This window comes from Coniosporium apollinis, assembly GCF_000281105.1.
Source record: "Coniosporium apollinis CBS 100218 chromosome Unknown supercont1.15, whole genome shotgun sequence".
Taxonomy (NCBI): Eukaryota; Fungi; Ascomycota; class Dothideomycetes; genus Coniosporium; species Coniosporium apollinis.
Genome location: NW_006913277.1, coordinates 269938 through 296913, shown reverse-complemented (window position 1 = coordinate 296913; position 26976 = coordinate 269938). Strand labels below are relative to the sequence as shown.

General features: G+C 56.3%; 12 protein-coding genes across 12 annotated transcripts; 6 read left to right on the top strand and 6 right to left on the bottom strand.

The window, feature by feature from the left end:
* Nucleotides 1-185: 185 nt before the first annotated feature.
* W97_03675 (uncharacterized protein) lies at nucleotides 186-4497 on the top strand (the record flags this gene model as incomplete). Its single annotated transcript, XM_007781571.1, has 3 exons — nucleotides 186-670; nucleotides 1021-3650; nucleotides 3752-4497. The coding sequence occupies 3 exons, from the start codon at nucleotides 186-188 to the stop codon at nucleotides 4495-4497; spliced, it is 3861 nt and encodes a 1286-aa protein (XP_007779761.1).
* Nucleotides 4498-4694: 197 nt separating this feature from the next.
* On the bottom strand, nucleotides 4695-6801 carry W97_03674 (uncharacterized protein; the record flags this gene model as incomplete). Its single annotated transcript, XM_007781570.1, has 5 exons — nucleotides 4695-5336; nucleotides 5365-5985; nucleotides 6207-6507; nucleotides 6559-6709; nucleotides 6765-6801. The coding sequence occupies 5 exons, from the start codon at nucleotides 6799-6801 to the stop codon at nucleotides 4695-4697; spliced, it is 1752 nt and encodes a 583-aa protein (XP_007779760.1).
* A 657-nt stretch (nucleotides 6802-7458) lies between these two features.
* On the bottom strand, nucleotides 7459-8775 carry W97_03673 (uncharacterized protein; the record flags this gene model as incomplete). Its single annotated transcript, XM_007781569.1, has 2 exons — nucleotides 7459-7879; nucleotides 7931-8775. 2 exons carry the CDS (start codon nucleotides 8773-8775, stop codon nucleotides 7459-7461), a joined length of 1266 nt encoding a protein of 421 aa, XP_007779759.1.
* Nucleotides 8776-9662: 887 nt separating this feature from the next.
* On the top strand, nucleotides 9663-10694 carry W97_03672 (uncharacterized protein; the record flags this gene model as incomplete). The annotated part of the gene is made up of 1 exon (XM_007781568.1): nucleotides 9663-10694. One exon carries the CDS (start codon nucleotides 9663-9665, stop codon nucleotides 10692-10694), a length of 1032 nt encoding a protein of 343 aa, XP_007779758.1.
* Nucleotides 10695-12110: 1416 nt separating this feature from the next.
* W97_03671 (uncharacterized protein) lies at nucleotides 12111-13987 on the top strand (the record flags this gene model as incomplete). The annotated part of the gene is made up of 6 exons (XM_007781567.1): nucleotides 12111-12177; nucleotides 12245-12341; nucleotides 12396-12449; nucleotides 12499-12691; nucleotides 12744-13003; nucleotides 13075-13987. 6 exons carry the CDS (start codon nucleotides 12111-12113, stop codon nucleotides 13985-13987), a joined length of 1584 nt encoding a protein of 527 aa, XP_007779757.1.
* A 441-nt stretch (nucleotides 13988-14428) lies between these two features.
* Nucleotides 14429-15397, bottom strand: W97_03670 (uncharacterized protein; the record flags this gene model as incomplete). Its single annotated transcript, XM_007781566.1, has 1 exon — nucleotides 14429-15397. The coding sequence occupies one exon, from the start codon at nucleotides 15395-15397 to the stop codon at nucleotides 14429-14431; it is 969 nt and encodes a 322-aa protein (XP_007779756.1).
* A 1190-nt stretch (nucleotides 15398-16587) lies between these two features.
* W97_03669 (peptidyl-prolyl cis-trans isomerase ssp-1) lies at nucleotides 16588-17232 on the bottom strand (the record flags this gene model as incomplete). The annotated part of the gene is made up of 3 exons (XM_007781565.1): nucleotides 16588-16708; nucleotides 16768-17171; nucleotides 17227-17232. The coding sequence occupies 3 exons, from the start codon at nucleotides 17230-17232 to the stop codon at nucleotides 16588-16590; spliced, it is 531 nt and encodes a 176-aa protein (XP_007779755.1).
* A 459-nt stretch (nucleotides 17233-17691) lies between these two features.
* On the top strand, nucleotides 17692-18289 carry W97_03668 (uncharacterized protein; the record flags this gene model as incomplete). Its single annotated transcript, XM_007781564.1, has 2 exons — nucleotides 17692-17771; nucleotides 17908-18289. 2 exons carry the CDS (start codon nucleotides 17692-17694, stop codon nucleotides 18287-18289), a joined length of 462 nt encoding a protein of 153 aa, XP_007779754.1.
* A 575-nt stretch (nucleotides 18290-18864) lies between these two features.
* On the bottom strand, nucleotides 18865-19656 carry W97_03667 (uncharacterized protein; the record flags this gene model as incomplete). Its single annotated transcript, XM_007781563.1, has 4 exons — nucleotides 18865-18935; nucleotides 19085-19318; nucleotides 19478-19562; nucleotides 19642-19656. The coding sequence occupies 4 exons, from the start codon at nucleotides 19654-19656 to the stop codon at nucleotides 18865-18867; spliced, it is 405 nt and encodes a 134-aa protein (XP_007779753.1).
* A 483-nt stretch (nucleotides 19657-20139) lies between these two features.
* Nucleotides 20140-22193, top strand: W97_03666 (uncharacterized protein; the record flags this gene model as incomplete). The annotated part of the gene is made up of 2 exons (XM_007781562.1): nucleotides 20140-20244; nucleotides 20325-22193. 2 exons carry the CDS (start codon nucleotides 20140-20142, stop codon nucleotides 22191-22193), a joined length of 1974 nt encoding a protein of 657 aa, XP_007779752.1.
* A 600-nt stretch (nucleotides 22194-22793) lies between these two features.
* On the bottom strand, nucleotides 22794-24047 carry W97_03665 (uncharacterized protein; the record flags this gene model as incomplete). Its single annotated transcript, XM_007781561.1, has 1 exon — nucleotides 22794-24047. One exon carries the CDS (start codon nucleotides 24045-24047, stop codon nucleotides 22794-22796), a length of 1254 nt encoding a protein of 417 aa, XP_007779751.1.
* A 276-nt stretch (nucleotides 24048-24323) lies between these two features.
* Nucleotides 24324-26889, top strand: W97_03664 (uncharacterized protein; the record flags this gene model as incomplete). Its single annotated transcript, XM_007781560.1, has 2 exons — nucleotides 24324-24346; nucleotides 24438-26889. The coding sequence occupies 2 exons, from the start codon at nucleotides 24324-24326 to the stop codon at nucleotides 26887-26889; spliced, it is 2475 nt and encodes an 824-aa protein (XP_007779750.1).
* Nucleotides 26890-26976: the final 87 nt, after the last annotated feature.

The window sequence follows — 26976 nt, the reverse complement described above, 5'->3', positions numbered from 1 at the left end:
AAACACAGCAAACACAGCAAACACAGCAGGCACAGCACCCGCACCCTCCCCACCGTTCATGCTGTTCTCAGCGGCCAAATCAGGAAGTCGGAGCATAGCGAGCCAATGCTGAGAGACGCGTTTTCGTCCTACACATAGATCATCACCATCTCTCTGCCTGCCAGCTACACTCCCTCTCGGCGTCAATGTCACCCCCCACAGAGCCTCCTCAGGCTGCGTCTGAGGGCCGCAGTCCCCGTCTCTCTGCGGTGCTCAAGGGACGCAGGAAGAAGGACAAGCTAGGAAATGAGTCCACCACCTCCCTGGCAAGCACCGGCAGCGCTCCTGAGGAGGGCAGTGGGTTCAAGGCTACCCTCGACGACGCGCTGAACAAGCTCAAGGACAAGACGCTCAAGGACAAGACCAGGCCCTCACACGATCATGGCAGGCGTGGAAGCATCGACTCGGTCAACTCCCGGCGGCCATCCATTAGCCTGCGAGCAAGGCTGGGCATCAAGAAGCGGCGAGATCAAGGCGCTGAAGAGGAGGACGCCGCTGGTCGCGCTGTCGACGAGGACGGTAACAGCTCGAACTTGGCGCCATCAGACATCCGCAGCACCAGCGACGACTCCCTCATCTTGACCAAGAGTGTCGCCAGCAGCTTGCTGACGGAAGACTCGGACGTAGAATCGTAAGTTTGCTGTCAATTCCAAGCACCAGAGGCTCCTGTCCCTGCAGTGAGGTGGAGATGGAAGCCAAGCACGACCCCGGTTTTGTGGCTTTCAAGGGTGCGCGCCATCGCTCCCGCAGCAGGGATATCCACGCTCATCATCATCCATCATCCATCATGTGCTCTCGAGCTGTTCTCCACTGCACACTGCACACTGCACTCTATCCACAACACCGCCTGCGCTTCTCACCTACTCTATCCCTGGTTTGATGCACGCCGACCAACTCTAGCAACCTGAATTCCTCGCGGCTGTCATAGCTGGTCGCACACCGCTAATCAGTGCTCTGTCGTTGCCTTAGCCCACCCGTCAGACCCACCATATCCCCTCACCAGTCTCATGTCGGATACCTGACCCTATCCTCGCCCCTCATCGCATCGCAAACAGTCGACTCCACCGCCTCGTCTGTTCCCACAGATGTATCTCTAGACAACAACAGCACACTGGCGCCTGGAGACGCCAAGACCCTTGAAGCAACTCCATCGCAAGACAGCAATCAACCGCCAGTCGGAAAGTTAAAGGAAGCTTTTGTGCCGACGCGAGGGTCAACGGTATCAAAACTTGCTGAGGACACAGGATCAACCGCGTCGGCGGCCGGTGATGGCGGAGGAGGACTGGGAGGCTTGTTCAGCGGAGTTGGGAAGAAGAACGGCACAAGGTCTCGAAGAGGTTCGCAGCCATCGCTGAATCCATCACCACTTGGCCAAGCTGTAGAGGACACATCGAGCGCTACCAAGACACCGACAACCCCCCAGCCGATCAATACCAAAATCCCCGCTACGCCTCCGAATCTACATTCTCCCCCTCTGACTTTGGTAACGCCACCCACACCCATTGACGCCCGCCCATCTACGCCCTCGTCGGCGGCTAGCGGCAAGAAGCCGTCGATATCAGACCTCCCGTCCCACAGACCTTCGCTCTCCAACCCTAACGTAACAGCAACCCCTTTTAGCATCATGGCAGCGCACCGAAGGGCGAGGTCAGCGAATAACCCGCCGAGCAAGCTCTCCAGCGGAGTTACAGGGACACTGACGCCGACGGTCGAGGAGGCCAAGACGCCAGGAGGCTCCCTGACTAACCCAGGGAGCTCGGGAGGTGGCTTCTTCGCTTCGGTCTTCTCAGCCGCGCAAAACGCCGCCAATCAGTTCACAAACACTATCGGCAACAACGCGAACAGCCCTGCGCAACGGGTCAGGAGCGGTACAGGACCGGACAAAAACGAAGCGGAAAACAGAGATTCCACTGGTGGAGAGGAAGTGATACCTGGGCCTGACATTAGCGCATCCGTCGAGGGCTCTAGTATCAAGAAAAAACCGCTCGCTGTCGAGACGCTCGGCTCGGGTGATCTAAGCTTAAGCCATCTCGGTATTACTGACGACCCAAGTCCTATGTCGTCACGGGTCGATTTGACAGACAACGCCGCGAAAGCGTCGACTATGAGGAGCGACGAGGCATCCGCGCAAGCCGAGGACAATGCAGCTTCTCAAGCAGTATCAGCAGCGTATGCGGCAGACAGGACAGACGGTGCTACAGACCGGCCGCTGTCGCTCGCATTGTCGGATGCCGCGACACCACCACGTGGAAGCGATGCGGATGGTTCCACAATCAAGCGAAGCGGTAGCATACGCAGCCGCATCAGCACAAGCCGGAAGCGACGCCATCGAGGCAGTTCGGCTACAACGGGTAACACTCTTGCCTCTGCAATCAATGCGAGCAACTTGACCTTGGCTCATCCGGGCGCCAACGGTCATCGTCTTCCGACCGGGTTTGCAGTTGCCAATACCAAGCGCAACCGAGACTTTCACCAACTGTTCAGGAGCGTGCCTGAGGACGATTACCTAGTCGAAGACTATAGCGCTGCTCTGCAGCGAGACATCTTGCTGCAGGGAAGACTATACGTCTCGGAAGGTCACATCTGCTTTTCGAGCAACATCCTCGGCTGGGTTACCAACGTGGTCATGAGCTTCGATGAGGTGGTGTCGGTCGAAAAGAAGAGCACAGCTGTCATCTTTCCAAACGCCATCGCAATCCAAACACTTCACACTAGAAACATCTTCGCAAGCTTCATCGCTCGCGACTCGACGTATGACCTCATCATCAGCATTTGGAAGATCAGCCACCCAAACCTCAAGAGCTCCCTCAACGGCGTCACGCTAGACAACGACGGCACAGGCGACAAAACAGAGAAAGCCGAGTCCGTCGGCACCGCTGGAGAGGGCTCAGAAGACGGTTCCGACGACGAAGACGTGTACGACGAGGACGACCAAGACGAAGACGAAGACATGGGTAGCTTTGCCGACGCCGCCAGTATAGCGGGTAGCGACGTCGGTGAGGCTCTCATCAAATCCGTCAGCCGCAAGACCTCCACAGCAGCCGTCGGAGCGCCCGTTAGCGGCGGCACAGCAAAGGTCGTCGACAACGTCGAGGCCGTGGTGACGGGTGCGGCGGCTAGTGCAGACTTCCCCGGCCCGCAAACACACGCCCCGACCGAGTGCGGCGACGAAGCGAGCCACTGCGACAAACCGCTCACAGACGTAACGGTTCCGGCGCCTCTAGGGAAAATCTACTCCCTCATGTTCGGCCCGGCTTCAGGCGCCTTCATGCGCAAATGGCTTGTCGAAGATCAAAAATCGACGGACCTGCAGATGGAGGATGACAAGAAGGGCTTAGGCGAGGAGAAGAAGAGCTTCACGTTCTCGTATGTTAAGCCGCTCAATGCGCCGATCGGGCCAAAGGCGACAAAATGCATCGTCACCGAGACGCTCGAGCAGTTCGATCTCGAGAAGGCTGTCACGGTCAGTTGCAGCACGACGACGCCGGATGTGCCGAGCGGGAACGTCTTCGTCACAAAGACGCGGTATTGTCTCATGTGGGGCCCGAATAACTCGACGCGGTTGATCATGAACTTCACTGTCGAGTGGAGCGGGAAAAGTTGGATAAAGGGTAAGTACTCGCTCTCCGTTTTCTTACCCCGAGCCTTGCTCTTCCGCCTCCATCTCTCTTTGAGCTGAGGAGCAAGTACTAACAGACCTGCCCCCCACTAGGCCCCATCGAAAAAGGCGCCGCAGACGGCCAAACCGTCTACGCCGCCGCCCTTGTCGCCGCGCTCAAGGCCGCCGTCTCCACCAAAGCGGCCGCAGTCGCCAACTCGGCCATCAAAGCCAACGCCAACGCTTCCGGTGCCCGGAAAGGCGGCAAAGGCCGCCGCAGGAATCCCAATGGGAATACCGTCCCCGCCACGACAGCGACAGCAGGGCCGACCTCCACGAAAACGAATGCTAGTAGCTGGGGCCCGCTCGAGCCGCTGCATGGCCTCCTGGGGCCGGTGGGGGATATCGTCGGGCCGCTCTTCAGCGCGCCGGTCGTTATCGCGGTGTTGAGTTTGCTGGTCGCGTGGCTGTGGTTCCGTGGCTCGGGAGCCGCGGCGGCGGGTGGAAGTCTAGGGCTGCCGGGGATGGCGACGCCGCAGCGCATAGCTGCCTACGAGGAGATGTGGCGGGGCGAGGAGGCGCTGTTGTGGGATTGGCTGGAGGAGCGGGCAGGGTTGGATGCAGGGGTTGTGGCTGGGATGAGGCAGAGTGGAGTGGACGCAGCAGGGGGCGCGCAGAAAGCAAAGAGGCTAGCGGAGGCGAGGGGCTTGCGGAAGAAGCTCGTGGATGAGAGGATGAGCCAACGGGAGATGGAGGAGGCGATTAGAGTTACGGAAGAAAGACTAGAGGCGTTGAAGGAGGCGGTGGGACATAGAGGCGATAAGAAAGGGGGGAAGCTGAAGAGAGCCGGGACGGCGTAGTCGAAGCCCCACAGCATGTTTTTCACTGTTTTGACAGCGCCTCATTTCTAGCGTGCGGCATCGGGTTCAGCGTTGCTCTTTTGTACCGCGACACCAAGATAGAATTGGTTTAGAAAAACACCCTTTTTGACTAACCTGCGCCCATATACGCCTAAAGTCCCCTATGAAACAACAAACGCCCCTTGCAAACTCACCCCCTAAGCCCCCTCCACCTCGTCCCATTCCTGCGCATCCCTCTCCGGATCCAACCCCAAACTACTCAAATCCCCCGCCGAGTCCGGATACACGACTCTGAGCGTCTCGCGCGGATACGCCGCCTCGAATTCACTGCTCTCGAGCAGACTCGACCGCACATCCCCGCACCGTCCGGGCCTCATGTACACCTGGCCAACTGCCATACTACCGTCCCTGCCGTTCGGAACGAGCTGATAGTCGTCTTCCATGGCCTCGGCCTCGGCCTCGGCAGAAGCGTCCCCACCCCACCGGCCCAAAGTGCCCCATCCACCAAGCGGCAGGATCCTCGGCGGCGGCAGCGAGGGCGCCTCTGACCTCCTCTCCGTCCTCGCCTCTGCCCTCTCTCCCAGATTCCCCGACGAAGCCTCCGGCGAGGTCCCCGCCGAGTGCGCGGACGAGTCTAGCGAGCCCGGCAACGACAGCGCCGACGGATAGGGCGTGGGGTTCCGCTTGGTGAGCGCGTAGCTGCGGTCTGCTTTGCGGCGGCGCGCGCCGACGCAGAGCCAGCGGTAGCTGCGGGCGGAGGCTTTGACGATGTCCCAGGGGTTGAAGGCGTCGAGGAGGGCGAGGGCGCCGAGGGGGCCGCCGTGGTAGGGAGCTTGGTGCTGTGAGCCTCGGTAAGCTTGTATTCACCATCCGGCTCCTCAACGCCAACGAAGTCCTCGTCATGCGTTGGAGTGGTTCGGGAAGTAGGAGGTTGAGGCCGTGGTTGTTGTTTGGTGGAGGAAAGATGGTGGAGTGAAAGATTGCGGATGCTAGGATGTGGTGAGGAAGGAAGCGTGGGGGACTCACAGCTCGATGCTGACCCCCGTCCACGAACTTGTATTCGCGCCACGAAAACGCAAAGAGGTGGATGGTGGCGAACCCGGCCATCTCGATGCACACCAGCACCCCTGGTATCCCGACCTGGATATCTGGATAACCCAGCTTCTTGCTCGGCTCAATCGCCCCCCTTGCGATCAGGAAGTCGATGATCTGACGCTGCCAAAAGCACAGGAAGACGACAAGTTTGATGCTGAGCAGCTTCAGAAACGGATAGTGAGACGCGAGATCTTGCTTGAGCTGGACGTAGAACTGGACGAGGCACAACATGGCGATGGCGACGGAGATGCTTTCGACAATGAAGATCCAGAGGTGGGCGAAGTGCGGAGACAGGGAGGAATCGCAGTAGAGGCCTGTCATTTGGGTGAAGACGGAGACGACGGTGCAGGCGACACGGATAAGACAGTACTGGAAGACGCAGAACCAGATGATCTGCAGTGCAGAGTTAGCATCCTGTGAGTTGCTCTAGTTCCAGTGTCGACTAGAACATCCTTTGATCCAGGGGACAACAGCTTAACGGCAGGGATCACGTTACGAAGGCCGTTACATAACAGTGCTGGGAGAGCATCCGTTGCTCTCGTCATTGGACTGGGGCGCAGCTTGCGCATCATGCCGCGAGGAGGGCGTGATAAGGAGAGATATTATCAGCGTACATTGAACCAGGTCAGCCCGCTCTGCGGCCTTCGAAACGGTCCCTTCTTCCTTCCTCCAGTGCACGCTTGTAGCCAATTGATAGGCCATATCCAATTCTTCGGATTCAACTCGCGGAAGTATTCTTTCTGGTCATGAAGGTTCGGCGCAACGTAATGAGCGAGAAGTGTGAAGAACGACGCGATCGCGAAGGCCTCGTAACAGTCGCGCAAAACTTCCAAGTAGATCGCGTAGCGAAACTTCAGGATCGAAAGGAAGGATACTACAGCGTAAATGGGCACCACAAGGAGGATGCGAATGATGCTGAGCCAAATCAGTACGCAAATTCGGGGCGGTTTTGGCAGTGATGCCTACTGCTTTTGTTCCCATGGCCGGAGGTAATGCGTCGCGTGCTGATATATGAGGTAAAGGCAAGTGGCGACGGCTGCCACCCCAAAGGAAAAAGCAAGGCTGAGAGCCAGCTGCTGGAAAGAGAGCCCACTTTTCCATAACGGTACATCACTGACTACGAGGGGTATCAATGAAGGTGCCTTGGATGTAATGGCTTGGGTAACGCTCACCAGTGGCCTTTGCCAATGTGCTTTTGCAGTGTGGCATGCTCCGAGCCGTTTCGGTGACTCGTCTTCGGCGGCTTTTGGTGTTGAGATGATCGCAATGCTAGTAGAGGGTCCGTTTAACCATTCGCAGTAAGGTCGACAGCGTTTAATAAAGATGAGCTGCAAGGTAGTGATAGTGCGATTTGGCGTTGCGATGATAGCTGATAGACCGGGACGCCCGCCAACACTGGTCGCCTTTAGGTGTGGAACGGATGCACAAGGCGAAAACAAGAATGGACCCGGTCATGGGTACCGTAGGGAAAGAACTCTAAGTAGAAACTCCGGTAGCGACTTGGAGCAGTGGGTCGTGACTGCTCCATTCGTACAGCATGTCCTCAGACTTGCTGCTCCGCTCTTGAGACAACTCCCGCTTTCAATGCAACGACTCCCCAAAGGACCGAAATTTCCATCGTAGACATGAGAACCCAACAATACATCGTAGCTAGCTGTCGAAAGCTCCTTGGCCTAAGTAGCTACGGTGGTGCAACCAGTATCGTACCCTTCGGAAGGTGGTGAGGAAGTTCACCTGCACTTGCCTCGCGGATAGTGCCAAGCTTCTTACCCTCGAGCTCGCATGCGCATGCACAAGCGTATTTAAGGTCCACGCCTGCGTCAAATGGAAAGGGATTGAGTTGCCAAAGGCGAATGTACAACGTTCTTAGCTAGCCTCCGGCGACCGGGCGAACTGCCTATCACCACGAGAGGCAGTCATTTCAATCGAGACAACGCCACCTTCAATATCTGCTGCACCGACTCTTGGACTAGTCTTCTCCCTTCCACGCCGGCGGTCCTCGTCGTCTTCCGGCGTACCATCCCGACAGGCCCAAGCATCGACGAATCGGAGAGTTTCTCGGTTCCAGATCTTGTTCATCAAGAGTAGCCGAACGGGGACCAGCGCGATGATGATTATCGGAAACGCAGGTCCGGCTACAGTCAGAGTCATGATGAAGATACCTGCAGTGACCAAGATCTGCGTTACTGTATACGCATGGATGGGCAAGTAGTTCGTGACGCTCCTTGGAAGCTTTGGCAGCTCAGCAGGAGGGGTTAAGAGGTAAAACGTTCGGTATAGAATAGGACTTCAACGATGTTAGCGATTGGGCGACAGCTCAGGTTGCTTTAGGACATACTTGACTGAAAGGCTCTGCTCGCCCATGAAGAGGAACAAGCCGGCCAAGACGCTCGTTGGCGTAAGACCTAGGACGTGCATAAATGGCGGGCTTACGAAGCAAAGGATGCCGCACGCATGTAGGAAATGACTCCAACGTTGTTCGTAGACACGGCGCGAGACTCCGGTCTGCACTACTGGTTCGCCGCCTTGTCCTACGGTCGAGATGTTCTCCCTTTCGTCGTGCATCAGGCTCTCCGAGTGAAGCGGAGCTTGAGGCAGCAGTCCGTTGGCTGGAGGAATGCCTAATATGCCACACAATGCGGTGGTTGTACCCAGCAGCACTATATCCCATGCGAAGCCACCAGGCTTTCGAGTACCATAGCGGTCGATCGTGCAAATGATACTGCTGACCTCATGATCAAAGAAGAACAGAACGGTGATGATGAAGCCCGGTACAAGTGCTGCGAAGACCCAGGTGATGGGCAAACGCCAGAATTGAACGAAAAATACGGTCCGATCAGGACTTGTAGGCCGGAACGAATTGGTGACGTGAAGTGTTTCCTTGTCTAGACTCGCTAGTTGGCCAACATGGGGCAGCCCGATGAATATGATGATGCTGATGGCCGCTGCATACTCTCGGAGCCCCATGCGGATGTACCGGTGGAACAGCGGCTTCCAACTCTCTGCGGACGACAGAAAGACTGCGACGATGAATGTGCCGATGGCTCCGATGACGGAGTATAGGAAAGCAGCAAACGACAAGTCCCTTTGGGCCCGCTGCAGCTCTTGTACAGCCTTGTGAAAGTAGATGATGCTGTTGAGCAGAGAAAATATCTCTGTGGAGAATGTTGTGACATAACGCATAGTGTAGTCATGTGCGTTGAGAATGGCAAGAAGATAGTGCATCCATGCCGCGTGTATCAAAGACCATGCCATGAACGGCAGAAAGGGTACCTTGAACAATTAGAGAAGCTCCGGCGAAAGACCACTAGATGTAAGACGTACGTGAAATGACTCCTGGCATAAGGAGTAAATATTCTCGGCAAGAATTGAGAAAGGTCCAGTTACTCCGAGTATAGTAAGCGGCTGGATAGAGAAAAGAGAAAAGATAATTCCGCATAGTCCAGTACTGAGCACTACTTCAATCGTGCCCCAAGTCTGTCCAGTAAGTACGTAGAGGTCGCTAGCAAAGGTGATGCCCGGAAGTAGGTTAGTGAAGAACACATAGACCGCACTGGCAAATATCAACTGGTTGAATGTTGTCCAGTCCGATAGATAACGCCTGGGTAAGTTCCGCAAGTCCTGCTGGAGCAACCGGAATGGCCTGAGAGTTCCATCCTTCCGAAAGGCCTTTGATGCCTTCGATAACGACTCAAGCATGTTCAAAAGCCTGAGGTGCTAGGTTCCGGCGGCTGAGTGGTAATGAAAGAACGGCAAGAAGAAAGGTCATGAGAGTGTTCCTCAAGCTCGTCGCCGGCTTGAAGATGAATGCCACCTCTGGTCTATGAGAAGAAACACACAGCAGCATAGCCTTGACCTACAATTTTGTCACCTGCCATTTTGATTGTCATGCGTCGTGACGCGGTGTGATCGGATAGTCCCTTGGCTTTTCTTGTGTTTGGGGCGGTGGCAGAAAAGTTCCATCGTGTTGAGGCTCGAAGGCTTCCCCCTACAAGACATCTCCACCTGCATGATGCTCGATTCCTGCAGTGTAAATGCGTCAAGATGACCTTCCCACTTAAGCATCCACTATGGGCGCCCCGTTCATACCTCGAGCGGTCTTCCCGACCCTCGACTCACTCCCTCGGTCCTACTTCCTCGGCCACCACCGCTCCGGACTCACAAAGATGAAAAGTCTCCTGTCGTCCATCGATTTGATTATCGAATGTCGAGACTATCGCGTACCACTAAGCTCAAGAAACCCCCTCTTTGAGAGCAGTCTCGCCGGGCGCGAGCGCCTGGTCGTATACACGAAGCGGGATCTCGGTAGTCAAGAGACAAGAGCTGATGCTCAGAGGGAGCTGCTGCTGCGGAAGTGGCTCGCGCCCTCATCCGTCCTTTTTTCGGACCACAGGGACCGGCAAGATGTGAAGCGTATCCTCAATCATGCGAAAGCTCATGCCTCCGCCTTGAATACACTGACCGGATCACGCCTGCTGATCGTCGGTATGCCCAACGTTGGCAAATCCTCGCTGCTTAATGCACTCCGACAAGTCGGTATTGGGAAAGGCAAAGCTGCACACACAGGTGCGCAACCGGGTGTGACCCGCAAGATCGGCACAACCGTTAAGATAGTGGAGGGTTCCGAAGGCAGTGGAGAAGGGATCTATCTTCTGGACACGCCTGGCGTCTTCGTTCCATACATACCCGACGCCGAAGCCATGCTCAAGCTCGCATTATGCGGCAGCGTGAAGGACACTATCATACCTCCGACCACATTGGCCGATTACCTGCTATATCACATGAATCGCAACTCGTCGAACCTCTACTCCGCTTACCATTCACCAACGAACGACATCACCTCGCTGCTGGAAGCGGTAGCTCAGAAAACAGGGCGTCTACAGAAGGGCGGTATACCAGACACTGAGGCATCAGCGCTGTGGTTAATTCAGCGCTGGCGCAACGGCCATCTGGGACGCTTCATGCTGGACGAGGTCACGGAAGAGGCATTGAGAAATGCCCAGGACCCTAAGGAGTTTGCGCCCAGTTTTAGTCAAGCAAAAAGAGCAGACAAAGACGCTAAAAGAGCAAGGTCGCGATCAATGAGTGTAACAGCAGCCTGAACGATGGTGCCGCTAAACGACTGATGCTTCCATCAGAGTGGGCTTTGCCGGCATATGCTCGCGGAGACCTCAAGCCTTCTGGCTGGATGAAGCCGAGTGCACGTGATGAGGATTACTTGCACGCGGACCATACGGCCATCCGCTTCGATAAGAAGAATGGCAGGGATGCTGGTCCGATTTGGATCTCCTCACTACGGTGGTCGACTTGATGCCGGATTGGCTCGCATCCATGCCCCGATGTATGGAATGCTTGTTCGCACAAGAATCGCCGAAATCTGATTTACATTTGCAATCTTCGTCAAACCGCTCTTCAGCTGTAGTTTTGAAGAGGCACCAGATTGGCCGTTCGCAGCATACCATTCAGCTGCTTCGATGTTCTGGTGCATCGAAGCTACATCATAGAAAGCTTCGAGGGGCTAGTCGAGTAGGAAGACTTGGGCAGGAACGAACATTTTATCCGTTGTGGTCAAGGCTTGCCACCAACAACTGGGTCGTTGCACCCAGACAACTGCTCATACCAGGAGTGCGGTGTCTGATATATCATCTCACGAATGGCGCTAAGGGTGCATGGTCACTGAGCTTCTGCACCATTCACCCGATTGTTCGAGCTGCAATGACACTCAGTATCTATATAAACGGTTGGATTAGTTTGGGAATTCCAAGAGCGTTCTGTCGCGCAGTTTAAGTGCACTAGATCACATCTATTGGAGGCGGAGGCGCTGCCGTGACACTGAGTGAGCTCTCAACATGGTAGCCTCAGACGCTTAACAGCCGTCCGATGCCCGATATTCGCACCTAGCCTAGAGAAGTTAACAGCAAGATAAGGTTGCGGCATCGCTTGTGGGCGTTGGGATAGCGGCAGATCGACCTGGCTAAGATTCATGGTCGACCAAAAACACCAGCTCGTGTCCTGGATCTTTACGCGAGGTTCATGCGGCGGGCAAGAGCTCAAGGCGCTGCGCGTCTCTGGGTAGCTCTCTCTGAAGGACGGCAAGCATACCTAGAGTAGTTGCGCTGCTCAAGACAAGTGCGTTCCGTGTCAGACAATGCCGCTCCTCGAGCATAACGTCATTCGGAGTTAACACCTCAAGCCACCGCTTTGGTAGACCACCAGCCGTCTGCCGTGCTATCTACGTCACGCATCTCGGAGTGTGCGCGGATCCCGACGGCTTGCTCTCCAAGTTTCAGTCAGAACGGATGTTCTATCTTCCTCAACCGCAGATGGTCGTCTCATCACCTTAGTATCACGCACGCAAAGATATCTAATCTCATATACCGTCGACCATCACCTACTTTCTCGCCATTGGTCAGATGGTGAAGGTCTGTGTGCTGCATCAACCTGATCTTTCAACTCTTCCCCGCCTTTATATCGTAGACACTTAGACTCTTGGTTCACATCCAAAATTATTCAATACTATGCCTCGAAACTACAGCGAAGCCACTACTAGCAAGACGGACGAGGGCTCGAAGAAGAGCAATGAAGGTACTGGGGCCGACTATGGCAAGCCCAGCTATACTCGTTGGGTTGCACTGGCTCTAACATTGCGCAGTCGAGGACTCTGGGGAGCAGCCAAATCTCACGAAGTCGCAAAAGTACCCAGATATTGATATCGTGGAATGGAACGGCAGACGAGACCCTGATAATCCGTAAGACTCCACGGGTGTACCTGTCTTTATCCCCAACGGACTGATAAGCGACAGGTTCAATTGGTCTGTAAAGCGGAAGTGGATGATTACTATCACGACATGTTTCATGTACGATTCTCCCGTTCCCTCACCAGATAGCTTCTAATGGCCCGAAAAGTTCCATTCTTACCGGTCTGCCAGCTGGAGCGTACGGCGCCGGCAACGAGCAGATGTCCGAAGAGTTCAACGTTAGCCAAGAATCTTTCCCCCATCTTTTCTGGGCGACAACGAGCTGGAATATGGGCGCGGCCCTGTTTCCGCTGCTGTTCGTGCCCTTGACAGAGCAAACGGGACGGATGTCGGGATACTTTGTGCGTGTTCCACCTCTCTTTGCATTGTGCCGCGCCTAACTGCGCTCGTCAGGCGTCTTATATCGTCTTTCTAATATTCCTTCTCCCGTCCGCGCTTGCCCAAAATTTTGCAACGCTCGTCATCACCCGGTTCTTCGGCGGCGGGGCTTCCTCCGTCAGCATCAACATCGTTGGCGGGACGATTACAGATATCTGGAAGACCGACAAAGACAGGAGTGTACCGATGTCCATCTTCGGCATGACCTCCGTCGTTGGTATCGCCCTTGGTCCGTTCATCGGTTCAGCTATCCAACGCAATATGAACTGGAGATGGTACGACCACAGCTAATCTTTCGTCCCTCGGATGTTCGATAGGGGTCTGTGAGTGCGCTGACAGTGATTAGGATATACTACATCCAGCTCGCCTTCGATGCCGGCTGTCTTCCCATCTTTTGGCTCATCCTAAAGGAGACCCGAGGCGATGTGATCCTGCGCGCCCGGGCCAAAAAGCTGCGCAAAGAAGGCAAAAAGAACGCCTACGCGCGCTCCGAGATCGAGAAGGACTCTCTCGCCACGACCATCAAAATTTCCTTCATGCGCCCCGTGAAAATGCTCATGACCGAATTCGTCGTCTTCAGCTTCACAATGTGGATCTCCTTCGCCTGGGGCATCCTCTTCCTCTTTCAGAGCTCGATCCCGCAGACCTTTGGCGAGAACTACGGCTTCGACACCTTCCAGACGGGACTCATCCAGCTCGCCATCTCGGCCGGCGCCGTCATCGCCACCGTCATCAACCCGCTGCAAGACCGCTACTACCTGCGCAGCCGCAGTCGCAACAAAGAGTCCCCCGGCGTCCCCATCCCGGAGGCGCGGCTGTACTTCGCCGTCCCGGGCTCGCTGCTCTTCACGGCAGGCATCTTCTGGTACGGCTGGAGTTCCTACCCGCATGTGCACTGGATCGTGCCGACGATCGCTATTGGCGCTGTCGGCATCGGCATCTACGAGATCTACATGGCGGTCGTCAACTACCTGGCCGATGCGTACGAGAAATACGCCGCGTCTGCGCTGTCGGCGGCGAGTTTGGGCCGGAACACCTTTGGCGCGTTCTTGCCGCTCGCCACGCAGAGTCTGTATACGAATCTGGGGTTCCAGTGGGCGAGTAGTCTGCTCGGGTTTATTGGACTGGTGCTGAGTCTTGCGCCTGTGGTGTTGTTGTGGAAGGGGCCGCAGATTAGGAAGAGGAGTCCGTTTATGAATGAGAGCAAGAACGACCCTGATGGGGATGACGAGGAGCCGAGCGGCGAACAGAAGGCGTAAAGCTTTAAGGCAAGCGGAAAAAAGAGTTTCGGGTAAAAGATCCGGGTATACCTCGTCCTTTGAAAGCGGATCTACTGCATCTCTTCTCACATATCGGATCTACGCCCCTGATTGCTTGAGTACGAGTAGAGCGCGGCGTTCTCAAATAGGCGGGTACGATATCACAGGAATGTTGGATGGATTAACGGCCTTCTTGGATAGGGCGCAGGTGCTGGCCCTAACTCCTTTGGATCTATACAGTATTACGATCATCGCCTCTTTAATCCTGCCGCAAGAGCAGCAGTTCACCGGAATCGTGCCTTGCGGCCTCATCTTCCTACTGCAACGGGTTATATACAAGAATCCACGATCCCAAGACGTCCGTGAGGTGTTTCCAAGTTGTTGGAAGGTATCAAGCGTTGAAACAAAGCTGCCGCACGTCCACACCGCCCTCACTAGCCGCTACCTCCCCGCCGCCAGCGCCTTCCCCCGCCCATCCAACCCCCGAACCCTCTCCCTCATCTCTCCCCACCACATCTCGAACTCCGCTTCCACGGCCTCCTCGCTTTCGCCAAGCCGCTTGCACTCGGCCCATTCGGCATCCAGCCGCAGCGCCGCATGTCGCAGCCGCACCAGCGCGTCCGAGCGCAGGTGGCTCAGCTCGGCGTGGTAGTACGCCGTGGCTGGATCCGTCGGGATGGTCGTGGTGGAGGGGAAAGGCTTCAGCAGCGGAGAGATGTTGTCGTGCGGCGAGGGCGGGGTGGCGCGGCCGGAGGTGGACAGGAGATGCAGACTCGTGCTTGGTGGTGGGTAGGGGGAGAAGTCGTGGGGGATTGCGTCTAGTCTCTTGGTGCTGGTAGCGCTGGAGACGAGGGTGTATTCTGGGATTGGTGACCCCGGAACCGTGATGGCGAAGGTAGTTGGGGAGGTCGGATCGGAGTGCGTCAGGCTTGGGAGCGTGGAGGCCGAGCCGCTGGACCCGAGGGAGTCGTGCCGCGAATGGCGGGCCTCGAGTTTCTGGACCCGGGTCGGGAAGGTGCCGGTGGCTGCGGCGCCGGCGTCGAGTCCGTCGCTTCCCTCATCCTCCTCGGCTAGATCCGGGAGACTAGTCCCGAGCTGCTCAAGTCGCTCGAAGCCGGTCAGAACAGCGGCGCCTGCGTATTGCAGGGCCATGAGACTGGTTAAAAGGCTTGGTGGGAGCCGGATCCACAGCTCGTTTGGCATGTACCATGCGTTGAGGTGCTGGGGGTCGTAGGAGAAGGCATTGATGTCCTTGGGACAGTCGGTGCGCGAGACAGGGAGTGGTGAGTTATCGTATGGGGACTCGCGTCTGTAGCCGGACGAGTGGCGACGCTCATGATGGCGATTTCCCCTCCCGGGTGCCGACGAGAATGAGGAGCGCTTCGGATATGCTGAGGGTGAGACGACCATGATCGCGGAGGCCTTGAGAGTGCTGCGAGCAGGTTCTGGGTATGCTTTTCGGAGTTGTTGATGGTAGGCGTGCAAGTCGTTGTTGAGCTGTAAGCAAGGGTGTGGTTGTCCTGCCGAAGTCGCTCGAGTATAACAGCGAGCAACACTAGCTTTATAGAAGACGCACGCGTCTGACTCAGCCCCACCCTTGAAAGCCAAACAATGGGAAAGTCTGTCGTGCACCGGGTAATAGTGAATCGGTGATTTAATGTTTACACCGTGGTAAGGTAGCGGAGAGCCCATGAGCTGACGTGCAGATCAGCACTAGGACGGCGGATTCCGTTGGGCGCCCGGGACCCACCCACGGTTGGGGAATGGAGGAATGCGGGATGCTATCGCTCCGTTCGTGGGGATGTGCCGCGACAACCGTTTTTGAACCAATGGCCTGAGGCGATGGGATTGTGGGGTGGCCAATCGCCTTACTCGGATCGCGCTGTGTTTCTTGGGGTGTTGCGTGCTCAGCTTGCGCGTAAAGTCGTCGTGTTGCCAGAGACAAAGGATGTGGAACCACGTGGCGAATGGTTCGCATCGTTTGCGGACGCGCTTTGCGACGGCGAAGTCAACGCTCGGAGAATAAGTAAAGCTACAATCCCTGCGTTAATCATGAGCGTCAGAGCGACGACACAGGGTCAAACGGCTCTCCAAATTTAAATACATATGACGATTGTATGAAGTGAATGGCTTGTTCGTCCGATACTCCACCAGATGGCCGCGCCGCGGAAAATTCTGGACATTGTTCAACATGTCGATGCAAAGTCGGACCGCCGAATTCAGGGGGTCCTGGCGGCTGTAGCAAGTCTCTGTGTTGCTGTTGGTTGTGACACAGGAGGCATGCTGAGCGAAACAGGGGTCTCCAATCGGCGACATCGATTGCTACTTGCACAGACGAGCGCCCTGTCAGATTCCGTGAGGCATCTCTTTTCACATGGGTTGTTGGACAACTATGCTCGGCAGTAGATTTGCTACCCAATCCTCAAAGTCTTCTGCCTATGACTGCTGTAAATCATATCACAAGGCGCTGCAGCAGCTGCATGAATGGATAGGAGGCTGTGAAAGCAAACTTTTGGAGAGCATGCCTACTCCAACCTATGAATTTGTTGGAGTTAGTCAGTCTCTGCACGGCTATGTAAGCAGGCACAGCATGCGGACACTTACCTCTCTATCAAGTGAAGGCCTGAGGCAGTCTCCACCACATGACTGACCTCGCCCGGCTTGAGCGCAAACGACGCGTCCTCGAACTCCTTCTGCATGTCTCCCTTGCCAAAGAAACCCCTATCATCATCTGGGGTCAGCGTCTGCTCGAGCCTCTATCCAGCCTCAGTCCGACTCACAAGTCACCCCTCTTCCGTGCGCTGCTGCAGTCTGATTCCGATGTTGCGAGGTCTCCCAAGCTGGTCGCTCCAGACCGAATTCGTGCTTCGTGACCCAAGATGATGCTCATTGCCTCGTCCTTGGACCGTGTGATCTTCGCTTCCTTCCAGCTCGACGGCCGCCGGCTGCCCTCGTGCTTAACCAGTAAATGCGCGCACCGTATCTTGCCCTGATATGAGCCCGCACCGTCTGCGGCCAGAGGTCTCGAGCTGTGGTAATTGGCCATGTACACCTTGAGCTTGTCCGAGTCTGCGCCCTCCGGCGGCTCCCATCTCGACTCCTTGGTCTCCGGGTTGAAGTAGTAGGGTAGGTTCTTCGAGTTTGAATGGCGGACCTCCCAGCCCGCAGGCAGACCGGATTCGGCCTATGTTATTGGAGCAAGCTGTTAGCCGGGTTCGCCGCACTTTGTTCTGGCGAACGGGCATTGGCCTCCACGAACCATGGTTGCACCTCTTGTAACCCTAATGGAGCTCAGAGAAATGTTCACAGGTCTTGGAGTTTACGAGTGCTGTGAGCGGCAGTGGCAGTGGCAGTGGCAGAGGCAGAGCTGTATGTTTGGAGGCTCAGAGCTCGTGTGCAGGGCGGGTTTGCAGGATGGGCCTAGGCGCTGCGAGGGGCAGCAGTGACGGGCGACGCGATTGGGCAAAGTTGCGGATGCCAAGAGCTAACTTCACATGATTGGGCTGTCAACCTTACTCATCACCATTTCTGTCTCTGTGACTTCGCTCCCACCGCCCATCCACCCATCCAGCTGCAAGAACGAAACCACCAACAGCAACCAGAAGTCTCAAATTTCCGGAAGCGGCCTTTGCACACCGCAAACCACATTCCACCTTATTCGCCACAACTGAACTTCCCATCGCGCGTCGAGAACAGCCTTGAACATGGCCGCATCGCCATCTGCATCCGACGGCGCTGCCGCTGCCCAGAGCAGGAAGGTTGCGTTCCGTTTCTGTGGCGAATGGTAAGTCCCACAAACCTCACTATCATGATCGCTTCTAGCTCCAAGCCTGAAAGCTTTGGCTTTCGTCAGCTATACGTGTAGCCGAACCATCCCACAGCGTGGATGTCAGTATAAGCTAACCTTCCCACTTCCACAGCTCCAACCTCCTCTACCCCCAAGAAGACACGGAGAACAACAAGCTCATGTTCGCCTGCCGCAGCTGCCGGTACAGCGAGCCCGCCCACTCCAACTGCGTCTACCGCAACGAGCTCAGCTCCACCGTCGGCGAGACCGCCGGCGTCACCATAGACGTCGCGAGTGATCCTACGGTTGGTGAACCTATTCCTGGCTTCTGCACCATGTGTGGTTCGGAGATCTTCTGCGTGAAGTGCGGGCAAGAGACGGAGAACGGGTTCTATCTCGAGGTCGAAGATTTCGACGTACACATGGTGTCGTGTGAAACCTCGCCTATCGCCGAGAGCGCGCCGCACCCTTTCGGGCGCAAAGACTCGGCGGACCCGAATACATCAAAGACCTGATCTTGGGGTTGCGTGTTCTTGGATTTCATAGTATTGCTCGGTTGGCGTTCATCGCTTGAGCTTTGATCGCTGACTTTTGGGTTATTTGCCGAACAGCTTCCGCATGCGCAGAAGCAGTGTCCGGCGTGCGGCGAAATGGAGGCTGTGTTCTTCCAATCTCAGCAGCGCGGAGACGAGACGGGGATGGTAAGCTTTTATGCCGCTCCTGCCACCGGTGTGCGTCAGGCTGACAGCATCTGTCTCCAGGCCCTCTACTACACTTGCTGTACTTGCGGCAAGACGTGGAAGCCCAGTAGTGACAGCGGTTAGCTATCTCGCACACGTTTTGGGGATATTGGCTTTGCTCTCTTGGTCATTTCGCATAAGTTGGCAGGCAGGAATTTTTCACCGGTGCGGGCATTAGCAAGGAGTTTTAGGACATATCCTGTTCGGTCGATGGATCCGGCGTCGTTTCATCCTTCTAGCCTGGTCTTCTCGATACCCCGGAGATCTACTATGCAATACAAATGTTACAAATTCATCACCCTCGCCTTATAAACGCCGTGCGATGCCAGTTCTCAGCCATTGCCTACATCTTACACATGCATCGGAGCAAGCGACAGAATCTTCGACCACTTCTTATCCCGCAGCTCGGAGCCCACGACACCTAGACAGCATCGCGTCAGCACATCCTCCAATCACTAAACCTGATAACATCCTGCTCTCCATCTCCCCCCATCCTCCTCCTCCGCATACATCCCTACTTCCAACCCCCCTATCTCAAACACAAAATCCCCAAAGATGGATCCCACTCACCATTAAACCTCGTCCCAATGGGATCCCCCCCCTTATTCACCAGCACGCACGCGTTGTCGTCGAACTTGACGACGCTACCATCCGCCCGCTGGTACTTCTTTACCGTCCGCACAACCACTGCGTGCCGTATGTCGCCCCGCCGCACCTTGTTCGAGATGGAGACGGCGCCACCGCCGCCCGCGGACTCGGGGCCGAAGTTGCGCTGCTTTTGCACGACGACTATTATGCGGTCGCCTGGGTGTGGGAGAAGTTAGTGATGGCATCGCTGGGGGTTTTTGGAAGTGGTAGTTGTGGTTGTAGTGGTCGCCGTGGTAGGAGCTTGGAGGGTTGGTGGTGTAGGTATGGGGCAGCCGGACGGTGCGAGCCTGGGACTTGATGGATATGGGGACGGACCTATTCTGGCATGTCTTTTCATCCGCATCACCTTGACGCACTCGACGATAGCGGCGCCGGAGTTGTCGATGCAGTTGACGAGGGTCTGGTGTGTGGTGGTTAGCGTTATCTCATCCCAGAAGCTACCTGACATCCATAGCGTGGTGAAGCTGAGCTGCGCGTACCTTCAACTGAATCATCGTGGCAGTCTGGCTCTCCGCGCGAGAGCACACCCAGTTGCGCGAGAAGGTGTTCTGGTGGCAGAAATGTGCAGCAGCGAGCCGGCCAATGGAAGATGCCGAGGGAGATCTTCAAGGCGTCGGCTTCGCGCCAGCGCCGCGCAAGGGGAGCCCTGCCTCTCGACATCTCAGGCACGCTTCAGCACTCCTGACTTCGGCGCTCACGCAGCTTGATTAACGCTCTGTTTGCGCTTACGCTGTCGTTCCTCTGCTATATCCTCTCGCTCGCATTTCATTAATATTAGCCCATTTCCTTTTGCGGCCATATGGCTTTGTTATAAGACGTGGCTTCGTGCGGCGCATCAATGTCAGATACGTCACTTACTGCTTTACCATACCTCCGGCTTTCGCACTCGGCCTCTCCAGACACTCTATTGCTTCGCGGTCTTAATCGCACATTAAGATTGTAGCCTTCGCGCGCCAAATCCGGTATTCAAAGTCTATATGGCACCAAAAGAGCTGGGCGAGGCATTGGCCAAGAAGGGAGGGCTTACGCTCTCTCAGCTTGCCAGCTACGATGATCTAATCACAGACGCTTTGATAGACCATGTAGGTAGAACCGCGTCAACATCGGAAACAGCGCTGGCAAATCCGAAGAATCAAACCGCTGACGTTTACTGGTTTGTCAGGTCTACTACTGGACCACGATCCGCAAGAACCGCGCACGCTACTCCTCATGTCGTGGCGTGCGCGAAGAAGAGATCGCGCGGATCCTCCAAAACTCCGTCATAATAGCTAAAGACCCCGCGGAAGCCGTACAACAGCTTCTGCAAACCGCCGGACTCCGAAAGTACCACGAGCGCCTGGCGACAGACGACGAGAGGGAGCACTTCGTGCGCCACCTGCGAAAGTACGTGAATATCTACATGCTGGACTGCCCGTGGGAAGTCACCACCACGAACCGGTACACTATTTCCACGCCCGAGGCGTCAGTGACCGCGCGCAAGGAGATCAGGAAGGGTGAAGTGGTGAAATATCTCAGTGGGATCCAGGTCGCGATGACGAAAGAGGAGGAGCTGAATCTTGATCTGACGCGACGCGACTTCAGCATCGTCATGTCAAGCCGGAAGAAGACGCCGTCGTTGTTCCTGGGACCCGCGCGCTTCGCTAATCATGATTGCGACGCTAATGCGAGGCTGTCGACGAAGGGGCCGCATGGGATGCAGATCGTGAGCACGAAGAATATTGAAGTTGGTGATGAAATCACAGTCACGTATGGTGAAGATTACTTTGGCGAGGACAATTGCGAATGTCTCTGCGCTACATGTGAGAAAGAGCTACGGAACGGGTGGGGCGCCGAAGCCGGCGAGAGCGCTGTGGAAGACGAAGTCATTGAGCAGCCAGCAGACGGTCCGTACGCTTTCCGGAAGAAGCGGAAATATGTCGTGGATTCTGAATGTCAGTCTCGTGCTGAGACGCCGGTTGTCGCTCAAGCAAGCCCGCCGAAAAAGAGAAGGCTGGAAGATCCTCAGCCCGCTTTGAACACCGCATCACCCGCGAGGAAATGGCGTCCAGGTGGCCCCGGCCGGCCCCCAAAAGATTGGAAGGAGCTCAGCCAGTTACGCCACGAAGTGCCTTCTGTCACTGTAGAGCATGAGAAGCCCGAGGGAAAACTACCCAGTATACCCAGGCGCTTACTGCGCCGCAGCATCCACGACGACGGCATGCTAGGTGCTCATTACCCAGATGATTCAGGCTATGGGTCAAGTTCGCCCGCGTCGTCCACCGCCGATGCGTCAAATTCATTCCAGATCACCACTGCGATTTCCAGAGCCGAGGAACCACTAGTCACCGAAGAGGTAATAAAGACTGAGGTCGTCGAAATAGTGGACAGCATTCCGGCCTGCACGTCCGCCAGCCATGCCACCACACTGAATATCCCAACAACAACAACTACCACAGCCCCAGCGGCCGCGGACACCGAATCCGAGCTCTCCGAACTCGACTCAAACTATGATCTCGACCCAGCAACCCGTACCATAATCCCGCGGCCCCCACGCGCCCCCTCGCCCAAACAAACCCGCTCGCGCTCGCGCACCTCGCACAGCAACCCCCCGCCCATCCCCACCACCGAACCCAGCACCAGCACCCTCGACCCCTCCGCCCGCCGCCCAGGCGACTACACTCTAACGCCCACCCTCCTGTGCCAAAGATACAGCCGCTGGGTGCGGTGCCAGACGTGCGACGCCGACTTCGTGCAAGAAGACGCATACCTGACGCACCGCGAGTGTCCGCGCTGCGAGCGGCATAGCAAGCTGTATGGGTATGCGTGGCCGAAGACGGAGAGGGAGGGGAAGGGGGATCGGGAGGAGAGGGTGCTGGATCATAGGGTTGTGCATCGGTTTGTGGAACCGGCGGAGGAGCGGGGGATTAGGAAGGGGGGGAGACGGAGCTTGTTGAGGGAGGGGAGTGGGAGGGAGAGTGTGGTGAGGGAGAGGACGGGGAGTGTGACGCTGGCGTCGCCGAGGAGGGGGGAAAATAAGAGGAAGACGATGTAGGAGCAGATTTTGGGGGCAGTATCTGCAACCAGGGTGAGGTCCCGCGGCGCGTTTTTGTATCTCGCGTGGCGCTTTGTCGGCGCGAAGTTTGCGCTTTTTTCTGTTCGCACCGCACTTGGAGCGGATGAGAATATTGGAATCTGAAGGGGCCTGCAGTCTCGCAATGTATCATGGCGGGTGATTTGTAACAATACCATTCGCAGCGCTTTTGTATGTTTTGGGATTCTTGGAAGACGGGGCTATGCACAATGTTAAAGTCGGATCAACCGACGGCTTTGTTCAGGACTAGATAGCGCAGCCTTCTCACGGTGTGGCACTCGTGGAGAGAATAACACAGTACGGACGTCAACAGGTGGTTTTTGGCGGTGACAAAGGCTGAAGTAATGTAGAGCAACTAGACCCTGCCGGATGCCAGTATATTGAGCTCCCAGCTTAAATGTTTCAAGCCCAACAACATCAGCTCTCCGTATAGCTCGACTCCCAGCAGGACAGCAGCGCTCAGGCAGCAACCTGCCCCAGACCCTCCAACCTCTAACTGAGCCTCACAAATTCGCCTCGCTTCCCCGGATCCACTCACACTACCACTCCACCCCGCCAACCTCACCACCCATACTTACTCCCCGCCTCCCTCTTATTCCTCTTCCCACTTGCAAAATGCTCCTCCAGCGCCTCCCGCTGCGTACTCGCGGCACTAACAAGCTGCTTCAAGCTGTGCTTCCCCGGCGCGATCGCGCGCACGGGGTTGTGTTGGACTGTCTCGCCCGCCGCGCGCAGGGCTTCGTTCGCGGCGTACTCGGCGTCCGTGTTGAAGTTCAGGACGTTGATCGCTGGAGCGCTTTGGGCGGAGCCTTTGCCGCGCTGTCGCCCGAAGAGCTGACGGCGCGCGGACTCGGAGAGGTTGAGGTCTGAGGCGATGGTGTCGAGGGACTGGGGGCCGCGGTCTGTGGGTGGGAGGTCGTGAGATGTAGGGGGTGGGATAGCTTCGGTATCGGTGCTCGAGTCGAGAGGAGCGTCGGGGGGATATGGAGTGTCGGAAGTGGTGACTGAGGTTTCGGCGGTGTAGATTAGGGGTGTATATTCTTCATTCGACGCAGGCGCCGGTGCGGTGGCTTCCTCCTGAGATATGGAGAAAAGAGAAGCTCTAGGTTTGGGTGCAGGTGCCGGTCGAGCAGCCGGTGCCGTGGGATCTAAAGCTGCAATGCCACTGCCCCCAGTCGAGATGGAGGCAGCCGGCACTGGCTTCTTCTTTTTCTGTGGCTTTCTGGCCACAGAGAGCGGCTTGAACATCATCGGCTTCCCCACTAGCTTCACTTCTTGCGCACCATCTTGACCATCCGCTGGAAGTACAGAGCTTTCCGCCAAAGGTGATCCTTCTGGCGCTGCGCTCTCCTCAAAGCCAGTCTCTTTGGAATCCTCCAGTGACGTCTCCGCCTCCGGCATAGGCTCCCGACTAAACCCAGGCGCCGCTCCCGTCTTCAAGCTGATACCGCTACCCAGACCACGCCCAAGCCCCCTTTTAGATTCGCCCGCTCCATCTCCGGTGCTTTTCGTAACAGCCTGCGACCGTTTAGGCGCTGGGAGAAAGGAGTTGAAGCCGCCAAATGCCCCGCCGCCCGTCCGCGCTTTCTTTGCTGGCGGAGCCTCTTGCTCGATATCATCAGTTGCTGCTGTGCTGGCGGTCGTGGTGGATGGGAGGGTGACACGGATTTTGTGCGGGTGGGAGCGGTCGACGACTTTTTGGAAGGCGGGTTTGGAGGAGGTGGTGGGCTTGGGTGGTTCTTTGGGTGCGGGTGCAGGCGCGGCTGTGGTCTCGGTGTCGGAGGTTTCAGAGTCTGAGTAAGATACCAAGACCATCTTGGAGTTGTGAGTTGCCTCTCGTAGCTTCTATGAGCTGCCGGTGTTGGTGTTGTTTTTAGAAAAGGTGGTCATCGCGCATTGAATGCTGAAGCTTCAGTTGCAGATGCGGGTTCGCGGGGACTCCTCCGGCGGCGGACCACATGCCACAAAGCACCTGCTTTCACCAGCACCGCGAAACAACCCCAAGAGTCTCTCCTTACCCCTCAGCTGGCTTGAGGGATGTATTTCACGCAGCTGGGCTTCTGCTAAGGATGTCACTTAACAGCAACCGACATGTCACTATTGCAGAACGAGGAGTGAGTGCACCTAAGACATACATCTCGTCCGAGGCGGGCCAGTATTTGTAGAGGCGATCAAGAGATGCAGCGCTGACATCTATCTCTGTAGGTTCGTTCTGTATCAGCTTAGGACAGCGTACCTCTCGTGCATCAAAGACGGCGTTGGGGAACGACTGATCAACGTCAACACATCTGTCCTCAACAACCCTGCGTTCCGAGCGGCAGGATGGGTACCCAGTGCCGCAGATATCAAGCGCACATACTCTCCACCGATACCGACAGCGGTAGCATCCGAGTACTTCCAGGCTCCACGGTCAGCGGGTCTACCGGGGACAAGTTTTGGGGACGATGACGACGAAGGCGGGATGGTCACTGGAGGGGGAGGAAGCAATGATACTGTCGGTCCGGCATTGAACACGAAGAGAAGACGACGGAAAGAGCAATTAGGGGAGGACGACAGCAGCGACCTCAGCGATGAAAGTGACGATGATTTCGAGGCCGCGCAAAGGGCAGCGCAGCAAATCAGGTTCAACAAGATGCCAGTGCGTACGCGTGCGGGTTCATCTCCATTGAGAAGCTCAAACCTGAAGGATGGGCCCGCTTTGTTGGTCACGTCACCCTCACGGCCTCCTGAAAGCAACCAGCTACGGCGTGGTTCATTGGGAGCGGTTGAGGCTTTCAAACAGCGCGCCCGCAGAGACACGACTACGAGCAGCGAGATGTCGTCGGAAAACGAGCTGGATCCATCGCTCTTCAAGAGGAAGCAGGTTAATCCACAACGAGCGGCTCAGGCAAGCCACTTGCTTTCTCAAAGGATTCAAGAGGATGAGCGGGAGAATGAGACCTTCCCGCTCGAAGCTGATCCAGGCGCTGAATCTGACGACAGCACACTGTCGTCGGAGTTTGCTGGAACGGCTGATTCTGAGTCTCTACTTGGGAGGGCCCATAGGGATGTAGCCGATTCCTCCCTTCCTCTTCGTGGGGCTCCAATACCACCTGCCATGAGTCCTCAGAAGACCTCCCCAAAGAAGTCAAGACCAGCACCGGCTACGCTGCAGGCTTTGCCTCCCCCAAGACCTATCAGCGTCATTCAGCCAGTTAGTGCACTCACTCTTGCCCTAAAGGCCAAAGATAGGAAGCCAGTAGACCCATTTGAGCGTTTTGCAACGCTCTCAGGCAAGGGCGATCCGAATCCGCTCTACATAAGGGTTTACGCGCCATTTTCAACAAAGCCCACGAAACCATATGAGATGCTCGTCCTGCGAGCCACGATCGGCGGAGCTAAAGTTACGGTGGCGGAAGCTATCGGACTAGCTCTGTACAGATACGGCGAGGAGAAATCTGAACCTGCTATCGAAGGCACTCAGAAAAACGTAAACCGATGGAACTTCAGGATGATTGAGGATGATGAGGTCGACTATGACTTTCCAGCCTTGACGCGGAACAGACCTTTTACAGACTTTACGTCCAACAACAACCGTGGCACTCGCGGGCGATCCCGGGAGAAACCCTGGGACGAGTTTGCGCTCGTCGAGGCGTCTGAGAAGGAGTTTAGAGAGAACGAGGCGCTCACCCCCGAGTACAGCAAAGAAGCTGCGGCTATACAAGAGAACGCGCAAACCGACACGGCGGCGCCAGTACAGCCGGAGCCAATATCACGGCCTCCGCCACCGCCCGGTCCGTCTGTATCTTTCCACAATCCTATCACCGGCCCGAGCTTCGCTCCTACAGCTCCCCGAAAAGATGGCACCAACCTCCTGGACGCTCCCGCTCCACAGACCTCGCATGCAACACCTCGCACCGGTGCACCCAGAACCCTGACTGTTCGGTTCATGAATGATGACTTCGTAACGCGAACCACGAAGATTGAAGCTACGACAGACACTTACATCGCCGAAGTCTTCTCACAAGCGTGCAAAGTCCTCGGCGTCGATCCTGCTATGTTCGTTCTCAAGGTCTCGGGCACCAATACCGTCGCGCCCTCCGATAGGACCGTGGAAGCACTGGGTGACCGGCTCACACTCGACTTCCAGAGGCGGCGGTTCGTAGGCGATGGCGTCATAGGTATAGCAGGCTCACCCGGAAGCTCATCGCCAAACGCACCTCTGCTCATCTCCTCCGGCGGCACGCCCAAGAAGGGCAAGAAAGGCCCAGCCGCCCTGCTCCATCCTCTCGCTCAGAAACAAGACCTCTTCGTGGCGCTCAATACAGCCAGCTACAAGCGCTACGCCGTGACCCGCAAGCAACCCATGTCCTTCTCCTCTTCCTCTTCGCGCATCCTAGCGCTTGATGGAGAGTACATGCACATCATGCCCGCGGAGAACCACCCGAACACCACGAACAAGATCTTCGAGGCGCCGGCTAAGACCACAACCGTGCCGTTCTCGAGTATTGTGGGTAGTAAGGTGTCGAGGAGGCATCCGAGGATGTTTAGAGTTGTGGTGTTTAAGGAAAGGGAGACGAAGAGGTATGACTTTGAGGCATCGAGTCAGGCGGAGGCGGCGGAGATTGTGAGGGAGATTAAGAAAGGGGTTGAGAGGTTTAACGAGGGCGTCGTCTAAGAGTAACGTTTCGGCATCGAAGGCGTCTGAGTGTTAGCAGACAGGCTGTGGACATGGGCTCTATAAAGTCTCACTCTGCGTTTGCTT